General features: G+C 38.3%; 2 protein-coding genes across 2 annotated transcripts; both read right to left on the bottom strand.

Annotated features, from left to right (window-relative positions):
• Positions 1–1,085: 1,085 nt before the first annotated feature.
• hspa8 (heat shock protein 8) lies at positions 1,086–5,217 on the bottom strand. The gene is made up of 9 exons (XM_005753178.1): positions 5,106–5,217; positions 3,936–4,145; positions 3,471–3,676; positions 3,229–3,381; positions 2,591–3,146; positions 2,288–2,490; positions 1,935–2,133; positions 1,623–1,855; positions 1,086–1,536 (listed from the first exon to the last, which is right to left on the bottom strand). The coding sequence occupies exons 2-9, from the start codon at positions 4,138–4,140 to the stop codon at positions 1,339–1,341; spliced, it is 1,953 nt and encodes a 650-aa protein (XP_005753235.1). The 5' UTR covers positions 4,141–4,145; positions 5,106–5,217; the 3' UTR covers positions 1,086–1,338.
• Positions 5,218–6,005: 788 nt separating this feature from the next.
• crtam (cytotoxic and regulatory T cell molecule) lies at positions 6,006–12,916 on the bottom strand. The gene is made up of 10 exons (XM_005753177.1): positions 12,860–12,916; positions 10,745–10,885; positions 10,457–10,609; positions 10,186–10,305; positions 9,272–9,427; positions 8,562–8,822; positions 7,508–7,573; positions 7,248–7,394; positions 6,978–7,064; positions 6,006–6,642 (listed from the first exon to the last, which is right to left on the bottom strand). The coding sequence occupies exons 1-10, from the start codon at positions 12,903–12,905 to the stop codon at positions 6,485–6,487; spliced, it is 1,335 nt and encodes a 444-aa protein (XP_005753234.1). The 5' UTR covers positions 12,906–12,916; the 3' UTR covers positions 6,006–6,484.
• Between the last annotated feature and the right edge of the window lie 474 nt (positions 12,917–13,390).

The raw sequence follows: 13,390 nt of genomic DNA, 5'->3' as shown, positions 1-13,390 counted from the left end.
ATGATCGGATATGGGTCACATAGGGTCAAAACAGTCGGATTTGATGCGCTTTCGCCTGCAATGTGAACGTAGCCTAATAGAAGAGGTGCTGACATGCAGGCACAAAGAGTAGCCACAGACAGGGGAAAAGAGTGGAAAAATGTAATCAAACATAAGCTAATGGACTTCATTTGATTGGCCATTCTTGCAGGAAGTGAGAAGAACTGGGATGTACCAGTCTGTGTTTTTTGGGAGTTCTCTGCATAACCCATTGCACAAGGCCACTATGTCAATTCAAAGATTTGAAGATATTTGCAGTTTCTTGCACTTTGATGACAAGAGGACCAGAGCCTAAACAAACCACATGGCAGCTTTCTGCTACATATGGGGCCTGTTCCTGGTCAACTGCAGGCAGAAATTCATCCTCACGTGATTGTGTTACAGTGGATGAACAACTTGTGCCTTTCAGAGGGAAGGACCCAGCTTCTGCAGTATATGCCAAACAAGCATACAAAAGTGATACAAGCGATACAAAAACTGCAGTTCCTTAAAATTAATAAAAATGCAAAGCGCCTCATGAGAAATACCTCAAATATAAAAATATTACAACTCTTCATTTTAAAGATTTTGAAGTACTAAGTTTACAGCAAAACACTGATTTTATTTGGGGTTATTTTTGACCCCATTTGTGGAAGAGTGTAGATATTGGTAGGCTGTGCAGCCAAGGGTTAAAACATTGTTTTAGTAAATTTGTTACACAAAATGCTTATTTTCCTCCTTTTACCATTTAATAAATTGTCACTTAAAAAAAAAAAAAAAAAAAAGCTGGAGTGTATTTGTTAGCTATGTTGAGCCCATTCTGTAGATTCATGTTCCATAGTGGTAAAGTGACAGGGAGGATTACTTTCCATGGCTTGAACCTACCTACAGGTAAGCCATAGGAATTTCTAGTTTCATTTCACATTTGACAAAGAATCCTGAGAATTTCACAAATTAGTCAATAGAGCATTAAGACAGTGCCCACCCCACCCCAAGATATTTACAGATCCTGCTTTGAGATAAATTAAGAGCTTCCAGTTTCAAGTTAGAAGTTCATGTACAACACATAAGGGTTGCAAGATTAATTTATTGTCAAGGCAGTTACATCTCCATACACAAAACACTTTGACATTTGAAGACTCTGCTCAATCATGCCAACTACAAGTTGTTCCCTTGCACCTGTGTTGCAAACAATGGCCATAAATGACATCTCTGAACCCTGTTTTTAGGTCATTAAATTTCACTCCTGCATTTTTACTTGTTCTAGGAGGGTTACTTTATTAGAAAACACGTCAGGTAGCAGCTGGTATAGCTGAATGTTTAGTCGACCTCCTCAATGGTTGGTCCAGAGGATCCACCACCAGGAGCGGCACCACCGGCTCCAGGGAAGCCACCAGGCATGCCCTCTGGCATTCCTCCAGGCATACCTCCAGCACTCTGGTACAGCTTGGTAATGATAGGGTTGCACACCTTCTCCAGCTCCTTCTGTTGATGCTCATACTCGTCCTTCTCAGCAGTCTACAAAATATAGATATTGTATAAGCCCTTCATAGCAATTGATACTATTGTGATTTTTTCTGGTGTGTGCTTGGGGGTGGGGTTACCTGGTTCTTATCCAGCCAGCTGATGACCTCATTGCACTTGTCCAAGATCTTCTGCTTGTCATCATCGCTGATCTTGCCGGCCAGCTTCTCATCCTCCACAGTGGACTTCATGTTGAAAGCATATGACTCCAGGCCGTTCTTAGCAGACACTTTGTCACGTTGAACATCATCTTCTGCCTTGTACTTCTCTGCTTCCTGAACCATGCGTTCAATATCCTCCTTGCTGAGCCGACCTAGAAGGACAGCAAAGAGTCACAAGTTGTGCCAGAATTTTGATGTCATCAATCAAAACTGTCATCAATCAAAACCCACCTTTGTCATTGGTGATGGTAATCTTGTTTTCCTTGCCAGTGCTCTTATCAACAGCAGAGACATTCATGATGCCATTGGCATCAATGTCAAATGTCACTTCAATCTGGGGAACGCCTCGAGGAGCAGGAGGGATTCCAGTTAGCTCAAATTTGCCCAGCAAATTGTTGTCCTTTGTCATGGCACGCTCACCCTCATAAACCTGTTGAAATAGAGGTCAGCCAATAATTTTTCCACTCCACATCTACACAAATGCTAATGTCTGACAACATGAGTCTCAATCTCTAGTGGAATGTGAATGGCAGAAATTAACATAACTGCAATTAAAAGGCCAAGATAAATAAGGCTACACTTACCTGGATGAGCACACCAGGCTGGTTATCAGAGTAAGTGGTGAAGGTTTGGGTCTGCTTGGTAGGAATTGTGGTGTTACGTTTAATCAGGACAGTCATAACACCTCCAGCAGTCTCGATACCCAGAGACAAAGGTGTGACATCCAGAAGGAGAAGGTCTTGCACATTCTCAGACTTGTCACCAGACAGGATGGCAGCCTGGACAGCTAAAACCAAAAAAAAAAAAATTATTTCAAGATAAAAACTAAATTCCGATTATAATAGGGCAGCTATCATCAGTAGCTTTTTTCTCCTCTGAAAACTTACCAGCTCCATAGGCCACAGCTTCATCTGGATTAATGCTCTTGTTGAGCTCCTTTCCATTGAAGAAATCCTGGAGAAGTTTCTGGATCTTCGGGATACGGGTGGAGCCACCAACCAATACAATGTCATGAATCTGCCCTTTATCCATCTTGGCATCGCGGAGTGACTTCTCCACAGGATCCAGGGTGCCACGGAAGAGGTCAGCATTGAGCTCCTCAAATCGAGCCCTTGTGATGGAGGTGTAGAAGTCAACTCCTTCATACAAAGAGTCGATTTCAATACTGGCCTGGGTGCTGGAAGACAGGGTGCGCTTTGCCCTCTCACAAGCAGTGCGCAGACGACGGACAGCCCTCTTGTTGTCACTGATGTCCTTTTTGTACTTGCGCTTGAACTCTGCAATGAAGTGGTTGACCATGCGGTTATCAAAGTCCTCCCCACCAAGATGAGTATCACCAGCAGTGGATTTGACCTCAAAGATGCCATCCTCAATGGTCAAGATGGATACATCGAAGGTGCCACCACCAAGATCAAAGATGAGAACATTCCTCTCTGATCCAACCTGAGAACAGATTTGATAGTGCTTAAGAACAGACAGTTAACAAAAAGGTAGTATAATCCAGAATAAATTTTTACCCATTTACCTTTTTGTCCAACCCATAAGCAATGGCAGCTGCAGTGGGCTCATTGATGATGCGCAGAACATTCAGGCCAGAGATAGTGCCAGCATCCTTTGTGGCCTGACGCTGAGAGTCATTGAAGTAAGCGGGCACTGTGATTACAGCGTTGTTGACAGTCTGAAATGTAAAGAAAAATATGGACATTAAATTGATGAGTCATGTGAAAAATTGCGACTCTATTCCACAAAGGAAAATTCAGAGCATACTTTTCCGAGGTAGGCTTCAGCAATCTCCTTCATCTTTGTCAGCACCATGGAGGAAATCTCCTCTGGGTAGAATGATTTTGATTCACCCTTGTACTCAACTTGAACTTTAGGGCGACTATTGTCATTGATGACATTAAACGGCCAGTGCTTCATGTCTGATTGCACAACTGTATCGTCAAACCTCCGGCCAATAAGGCGTTTGGCATCTGAAAGAGAAAGTTATATTTTGTTTTTTTTAAAAGATGCAATACACTTCTGCAATAGTCTTATCATTCTTCCCTCAAATCCACAAGGCTCAAGACTGGTCTTTAACAGATGAGTTGCTTCAAGACAAGCTCATGGGTGGTAAAACTGAGGCGTTAACTTAATTTGGTTGATGAATACCAATTTTTTCAAGGTGTGAAAAAAAATTGGTATTCATCAACCAAATTGACTTTTACTGTTAAGTAAAATTTTAACCCTTACCGAAGACTGTGTTTGTGGGGTTCATGGCAACCTGATTCTTGGCTGCGTCGCCGATCAACCTCTCAGTATCTGTGAAGGCCACATAACTGGGTGTGGTCCTGTTGCCCTGGTCATTGGCAATAATTTCAACTTTGCCATGCTGGAACACACCAACACAGGAGTAGGTGGTCCCAAGATCAATACCAACTGCTGGTCCCTTTGACATGTTTCCTAAAGAAATGCAAGAACAGTGTTACATTGGTCTTCTAGTTACCTGTAACTTTTTTACTTCAATCCTTTATAACATGCTTAATGTCAAATTCAATTGAACAACTACATTTTACCCAATTATTCAATTTAAGGCAATTTAGACTAATAGAACTAGAATGTACAACAAAAACGTATGGTTTTAGTTGATTTGCTTTAATTATCCTTCAAGTTTAATTTAGAGTTGTCTTTTAAATTTATATTGATTATATAAATTTGATTAAGAGCTTTTATTTTCCCCTTGGCCATAAAACATTAAGCATTTTAACAACGTTATTGGGCTAACAAACCCCAATTCCAACAACCCACCCACTTACAGAAAAAAAATGAAGGAACCCGCCTTGAATGAGCGTGGCTCATGGCCAAGCAATAGCCATGCGTCAGTCATAAATCACGTGCACAGCAAACTGGTACAACCGGAAATCTAAAAGCTAGAGTGCTTTGATACTAAAACTATTGTATTAAAATGTGTCTAAAGCACAAGAAAATATTTAAAGAATTAAATCTGAAAAGATTTACAAAACCTTTTACTTTTGCTCTAGAGTAAAAAAAAAAAAGAAAGAAAAAAACCGGAAGCCTGTATATTCCGGGTATCCGGGTAGCTTAACAGTTGTTCGAGAACATTCTCGAACGCGTCAGGATTTCTCCACCCCCCCTCCCCCTCCGCCATTATATAGCCTTAATGCAGCATTTGAGCCGATGATTACGCCTCGATAACAAGGATATGAATACTTTCACCTTCATAATTCACTATGCGATACATATTTGTTAATAAAATAACCGTCAAGCATTTAACACGAGGAGAAAATTCAGCATTCCCCAGTGAACATGCACATCAGTCATATATAAAGCAAATCCTGCCAGCAAATTCAACTAATATACCAGAACTTTCTGTTAACACCAATGTATTTCAGAATGACTTACCGAGTTACTGAACTGAGGTTGACTGTGGGTATTGTTGGGCTGGAATGGACTAGCGCCACGGTGACTCAACCCTGCCGGTATGAGAAACGAAAGGAGGTTGAACCTTTAGCCGAACCCTTTATATCACCGGCACAGCATCCAATCGGCGCAGTCACTGAGTCTTTCCTCATCGGTTCACCAATGAGGCTTTGGTGAACCGATGACGCGAGACACAATCCATCCCACTTCCTGCTTTATTGTGACTGCTTCATAATGGTTGTGAATACCCGCATGCCATAAGATGGAAGCTTTGTGTGAAGTGTAGAAGGCAAATCATCTCTCTCTTCTTTTTTTTTTAGATTTTACCGTTAAGTATGTCAGTCATGTTCGGTGCTTGATTTGGCTTCTGTTTTTGTAAGCTACATAACGCTCTTTAAGTTCATACATAATTGATATATTATGGAGCTATTTTTAAAAATATGCATATAGACCTTAGTGTTATATTACCGTATTAATGCTCGACACGTTTTCAGAGACAAAGCCACAGAGTGCTGATAATATGTATATGATATGAATGTTTCCCATAGCCTGTTATCTATGCTCAAAAACAATATATTATAGCAAAATATAATTTATTGCTACATGTTCAACCCAAACATACAAAATATATACATACAAGGCAACATATATGCTATATTCACACAGTATATATTACAGATATTATGTTGCCACATTTGATCCTGTGTAGACATTCAAACAGTTCATTAGGAACACCTGCAGACATGCTTATTCTTGCTGTTGCTGGCAATCCGCCAGTCATATAGCAGCAGTGCTATCTACTATTGTAAATACAGGTCAGGTGCGTTACATATAATGTTCATATAAAACAAAAACATGGCATGACTGATGATGTAAGGGGGGGGGGGGGGGGAATTAACTTGTCGTCAATTGTTAGACTGAATGGACCTCGACAGTCCAGGTTATGTATCGGTATGGGGAAATGTTTTCCTTTGTCTGACCATGAGCATATGTTTATGAGATCTTCTACTGACCATTACACACAGGAAATCTAACCCTCATGAACATAACAGTGAGTTCAGTGGACTTCGGTAGCTGTAGCAATGTAACAGAATGAAAACAAGGATAAAAGTACAGTAGACAAATGATGTGATGAATGATGTCAACATAATGTAGATACTTTAAGTCGTTTTTTTCAACATCTCGTGGCATTCATGGCACCAAGAACTGATGCTGCTGAAGATCAAAGGTAGGTTCTACCTACCATAAGTAAGCACATATTCCTAACAATAATAAGTGAATGATTGCCCTGTATTCTGCCATGCAAGTGCAGAAAAAAATGGAAAATTGCTGATATCATGAAAACTGTGTTTTCAAGACAGTTATAGCGATGTCTCCTTCGCATCACATTTGGCTAAAGTTTGTGCTGTAGTTTGATGTTGAGAAGTTGTTGCTGTGATCACAGCTGTGTTTTGCACTGAAGTCATCGTCTTTGCTGGTTCTTCAACAACATACTGTGTGAAGGCTGTATTGAAGAGGCCTGTAACAATAAAGAATACCAATAAATATCCCATTTTCTCTTTTAAGATAGGATAAGGCAGTTTTTACAGTGTACTGGGCAAAATGCGTCAATGAAAGCACTCCCTGACCATTAACTGGGATTCAAAATATGTAAAGGTTAATTGGATTTTTGAGTTTGAGTTCCCTAAGTAAGTGAACTTTATCCTCTGGTTGACAAGTGTGCTGTTTCTCTAAGCTGCCAACATGACCCTAGTCATGTTTTAGCAAATGCTACATTTTATAATATTCACATTTAAACAGAAGGTATAATACAGTCATAGATGCGAACAACCATCTAATTAAAAGGTTTTGTACCTCTTCTCCGTTGTGCTTGTGAGGTCTTTTCTTCATGGCTTGATTTAGATTTACTGCTCTCCTCTGATGGATTAGAGTCTTCATTTTCTGTAACAATAAAAACTGTCAAATCTTTTGTAAGATAAATAAAAATACATTTAGATCACAATTCCTGAAAGTACAACACACTTGCTGCAAGAATGTATGATTTTTAGCCAGACTATAGTCAAGTAAAATTGTAAATAACAGCAACTTTAGTCTGACATCAAACAGAAAACGTGACCTGCTTACCTCTTTTCCAGGCAATGTGTGCTCTCCTCAGCTTGATAGCAAAAAAAATGACGACCACTAGAAGGCCACAGATCAGGCATGTCACTAGCAAGACCAGCAATGATGAATTTTCTTGGTCTTTTCTATGCATGTTTAAGTCAAAATTCCCTGGAAATAGAGAAAACCCCAAACCTTAAGGATTTTAAAACACATGGTGTTCTCTGTGATTCTCAGAGAAGAGGAACTGTTATTTTAACTATTCAAGCTGAGTGTAAATGTACCTGTTGTGTTACTGTCCATGTTATCAATGGTGATGTTCTCTGTGGTTTCAGGGGAATATGTCCAGCCTTTAAAGGTGTAGTAAAGAAAAGAGGTACAATAATTAACACAGACTCTATGAAGCTACTACAGTCCAGGTCTATTATGTTTTTCAAATGGAACCATTTTTTTGTAGTTTTCCAGAGTAACCAACAGGTGGCATCAAACACACATATTTGAAGAACCTGTTGGGCCTACTGCCTCAATGGTGTCATTGCTTACCCTGTTTGAACACAATAGGACTTTTTTTAAAATTAATTTTTAGTGTTTGTTTTTTTTTTTACAGTAATTTTCTGAATATATAAAGCTCAGGTAACATGCAAAAATGGAAGACAAATAACTGTTTTGCACACATTCTGCTTAAATTTTAATATTACACTGAATTTACTGTGTGAGTAAATTCACACATTATATAGTGCATTTCTAACCAATGTCAGTAAGACAGAAGACAGAAGACGTAAACTGCTTTTTTTGGAGCATATCTGACGATCAGAGCAGATATGCTCTCGGAACAGTTTTTGTTTGCCCACAGAGCTGCAGCCTCCCAATCAGTGAATACATCTAACATGACAGAGTTTCATATAGCTCAAGCTCTCCATTGCAGGAAACACATCTGGTGTTATATCAACCACAGTAGTGGTTAAGAGACCTTTTAGACATTGTATGTGATCACTCTTGTTTCCACCCCATAGGCTCACAGTTAGTGTAATATGCTAAACACACAATACTAAGCAGTAACAAAGAGATGTATTGTAGGCTAATTTCTCCACTAAAGTTCACTTTCCTTTTTAGCGGATCGAGGGATTTAAGTTTCATTTAAAATATGATGTATGGCATAACTTAAAATGTAAAATGGGGTTTTATTCATTGTGAACTAAATAAAATGTATTTCTTTTTAAAACTTTCTTTTGTGTCCCTAAGCTCATCCTAAGGTGTGTTATCTAATATGAAACCTTATGTTTCTTGAAATCCACGGGGCATAAAAAACAAATAAAAATGCAGACAGTTTCCACTCACCACTAGTGCTGAGATGTGGGTCTGTAGGGCCTGTAACAGGGATCTGAGGAGATCTAGTGATAGACATCTCTGGGTCACTGGTGGAAGCCTGCAGACTGGAGGGAACCGTTGAGCTCTCTGATAAGGGCTTGTTCTCATTTCTTGTGGTGGAGTACACTGCTGTTCTATTATGTCTGATCCACATGGTTGTTGTCCCTGGCACTTTTGTTGATCCTTTAACAGTATGTGGACTGACTGTGGATGTGTGGAGCGATGCTTTTGCTGTGACAGAAATTGGACTTGTGTTACTACTGAGTAGAAACAACACTCAGTTCAGAGAAAGTTAAAATTCATGATGTCATGAAAACTATCTGCAAATCACACTTCATTTTTATTAGAATAGAGGAAACTAGATTTTTTAACAACACAGAATGAGGAAATTACGTGGATTTGCCATTTTTTTTGTTTTTATTTTTGGTCAGACAGTTTCACAGTCTGGTTCTATGGACTGTTTTGTGGCGCAGTTCATGAGTTAAAAACCCCAGTGCTTTCCCTGTTCTGTGACGACACAACTACACAGTCACTGTTCCTCAAATTGAACATTTTATGTGGAAGTTATTCACTGTACACAAGTCATGGATAATAAAATGGATGATTTTACTCTTTTAATGTTTAAAACTGTTGCTATAATGTGGTGGTGTTGAAAAACTAAATGAATGAAATATACTCACAGTCTCGTCTAATTATTACAAAGTTCATCAGATGTTTTGATTTCAATGCAGGGTGACGAACAAGACACTTCACAGTAACTCTTTTCTCTACTGAGAGAATTTCAATCATCCCAGTGGAGATGTATTTTTTAGCTTCCTGTTGGAATTGGTTACGAGCTGTAAAATGGGATAGATGTCATTAGCATCAATTGCATCAACTTACACCATCACAAATGCAACACTTGATCAAATCAACCCTTTGTAACGGAAACTACTCTTCTGTGGAATTCAAAATAAAATTCAAAATCCCCCTTGTTTAAAGTCTTTTTTTTTTAAACATTTGAACGTTGTTCAGTCTCATCATAGTTGCAAAGATTCCAGAAAGTGTGGGTCATGCTATCATCATCATCACATGAGCCCACTCACTGGTTGCTGTCACTAATTTTAATACACCTACAAATGTCTAAATTCCGCAACGTAAATGTTAACACCCATGTTAACCTAACCCTAACCCATCCATCCACTCTTAACTGCTGTGGTTTTAAGCACAGTAGTTAAGTTTTAGGAAGAATACATTGCATTTATTATTAAAAAGAATCAACCTTTCCTAGTATCAAATAAATTCACTTTTTGTGCTTATTCCTAGTTAACTGCTCTTAATTGAATTGAATTGAGTTCACAATATACATGTAACTTTTTTTTATTTTTATCTATGTATAGAAATTAGCAAACATTTGTTTACCAATTATGTATCATAAAACATTTTATGATACATAAATATGAGTAATCAGCAAGGGAATGATATCAAAATGGCATCCCCTTGTGTAGTCACCTCAATTCAGCTTTTTGGAAAATCCACTGGGAAAAATACTGATTGAAGGGCAATTTTTCTAACTAACACCTCAAACTATCATTCTCACTTTCTTCCAACTTACCAAGAAATTCTGACCCATCGTCGATTTTCCAAGAAATCTGAGGAGCAAAGTGGTTCCCCACAGCAGTGCATTTTATGACAGTCTTTCCTTCATGCTTTGTTTTTGACATTTTGGGATAACCTTCAAAAGAATCGCAAAAGACAAAGTTTTATGAAACAAGATCAACACAGTGGTAATTGTTTTGGTAATTAGTATAACTGTCAAAGTCTGATCCCATCGCTAGTAAAGATGTGAAAAGAAAGTAAAAAGAAAGACGTAAGATAATATTTACCCAACACTGTCACCTCCACTATCTTCTCTGTTATTTGGTCTCCATAATGAGAACATGTGTAATTGCCTCCATCGTTAAATTTGACACTGGAAACACTGATGGAGAATTTTGACTCAGACAGTGTGTCGATTCTGTAGCGTTTGTCCTTTAAGGCTGGAAAAAATTTTTTTTAAAGTTATTTAATGTTTGCCTTTCACCAAAGGTTGTTTGAATTTTGGCCCAAACATTTGCCACTTTTTAAGTTTTTGTTTTTACATTCATTAGTGTGACTGAATATGCCATTTTCACCTTGATTGTGATTGAAGAACATAACAAATCCTTTAGGGTTTTTCCAGTCCACATTGGTCTTGTCAGCATTGGTAACAGGACAGCTTAAGCTGAGGTTCTCACCTTCCATGACCGTCACATGCTGCAATACTGCAAGTGAAACTGCAATAAAATAAAAGGAAGTTTGACTTTGTTAAAGTTTCTTTGAGAACGAAATGTGCATAACACATTTCCTAACATGGTAAAAACAAGTGAGCAACCATCTGCTGAAATTAAAAAGTCAGTGGCACACATACAGATGTCCAAGTTAAGTTTTAAACAGTTCAGTCAAACTTTTCACAGTCTGACTCATCTGCCACCACCTCTGCCACTGGCCTGTCACTGTGTATATATACAGTAGGTGTGTGGAGGAGGTGTGACAGGAAAAAAATGCTGTTCATTGCAGCTACAAAATAAGCAGCCCCCCTGTTATACATCTGATGCATTTCTGTTCTAACAGGAAGTAATGTGGTCAGTGCTTTCAAGGTGAAAGAGAAAGTAGGGCGGGTGTGAGGAAAAAATATATATTTGCTGTAGGTTGTTCATGGGGCCTTTGGGGGCTTTTTCTTTTCTGTGGGTTTCAAATAACACACGGAAAACACATTTGTTGGGGGCACACTGACACCACTGCAGAGGTCATAAAGCTATTTTTGCAGTTTGTGTGCTAGTCATGCCATTACATCAACTGACAACCACCAATATTTGTATTGATGACTTTTCATCAGTACAGTAATTTTTATGTCCCTCAAGGCTTTGGTTGTCTCTGTTTCTTTTTCAATTTTATTTGTATTGCCTGATCAATACAGAAAATGTAATTTCTCAGTAAGTTCTTAATGCTAACTAAAATATACACATTGTATACTGTGTATGTTACGTTGTTTGCTCTTATGCAAAGATAAAGCCAGTCTCCTTTGTCTATTTTGTCTCATTATAAGGTTTTCATCTGTATCATTCCATTACTGACAACTATTAAAGGGCCAGTCTACATATATACTCTATGTCATAGAAGAAACTGTCCTAAAGAACTTTCATTTTATGTCAGTCATTTAACAGAGTTGAGAAGTTGTGAACTGGTTCAACATACAACCCCAGTTCCAACAATGCCAGGGTACTGTAACATGTAAATAAAACACAATGCAACAATTTGACGCCACAAACCCTCATCTTATTTACAACAGAACAAAAACAATAACATATTAAAACTGAGAAAATCTATCATTTTAATAAAAAAAAATACAACTCTCTTAAGAGCTGTCCATAAACATAGGAGGACTTAAGGGAGCAGTTACTGGACTTTGGGGGAGGAATGTTATCCTGTTCTTGTATGACAGGATTATAGCTACTCCTGGGACTTCTTTGTTGTATTTTTTGTTTCACGATATGCTACATGTTCTCAACAGGTGAAAGGTCAGGATCCTGGTAGGCCAGTTCACCCAGACCTCCTCCTATCAAGCCAAGCTGTTTTACATGCTTTTAATAGCACTAATGGTGTCTTACCAGATGTGCTACGCATAGAGACTAATGTATTGCACGATAGAGCTTTAACCTGCATTTATGGCAAACACAAACACAGTGATAGGAAGTGTTCCTAAGTAATGTTGCTCCCATCAAATTCAAAATGAGCTTATTATTTTTATGAAATTGTACAAAGTTTCAGTATAAACAATTGATATGTTTTCTATGTTCTACTGTGCATACAATATGGGTTTAGCAGATTTCCAAATTACTGCATTCAGTTTATATTTACAATTTATGCAGCATCCCAACTTTCTAGGTTCAGTTGATGTGAACATGAGCAAACAGAAATCCAAATGCAAATTCCTCTAATGCATAACTAATGCAACAGAGTCTTTTACTGAAAATTGAAGCACTTTCTGTGTGAAATATGAGAGCTTGTAATTGTACCATAATTTTCTCTATATAATAAATCATCTAAATGTAAAAGATCACAAACAGCCTCAGAAGGAAGTTGTTTACTCCAAGGAATAGTCATCCTCACTGTGTTCATCTGCTTTTTCCAGTCATGTAGGTTACGATCCTATTTCAGCACTTATCAGATCGAACACTGCCAAAGAGTGTAAAAAGTCAAACACTCACCCTCAATGTACAGCACAAAGACGCTAAGCACAAGTTTTAGTTCCATCTCTGTCACGAAGAAACACACTGATTCTGGTGCACTTCCTCATCACTCATCTATATGTACTCTACTACGGGACCTTCCATGACATCACAGTTCTGTGGTTTCCCCTAACTTTTTGATTTGAGAGATTCTCATGTGACTCCTTACAGTAGAAGTGGAAGCTGACCATGATTGCATTTTATTCCTGTTTGTAGTTTTGCTGCCAAACATGAGTTGAATGTTGAATTTACAACTATCTATCTTGTGGATGGCTGTGGTTCAGAGCATGAATGTTACATAGAAAGTGGGAAAATGACATGTTGTAAAAAGTGCTTTGAGTATTTAAATAGAGTAGAAGAGCACTATATAAGGATCAGTCCAGTTACCATTTATAGTAAAAGACCTGAGACAAAATTATCCTTCCTTATTTTCCAAAATTATGTTAATTCTGGAATTAGTAACTCTGGAAACAGTAGAGATGCTTTATCAACCAAGTAGCCAGCTAGTAC

This window comes from Pundamilia nyererei, unplaced genomic scaffold (assembly GCF_000239375.1).
Source record: "Pundamilia nyererei isolate P.nyererei 1_Seehausen unplaced genomic scaffold, PunNye1.0 scaffold00410, whole genome shotgun sequence".
Classification (NCBI taxonomy): Eukaryota; Metazoa; Chordata; class Actinopteri; order Cichliformes; family Cichlidae; genus Pundamilia; species Pundamilia nyererei.
This window is presented reverse-complemented; position numbering and strand designations above follow the sequence as displayed.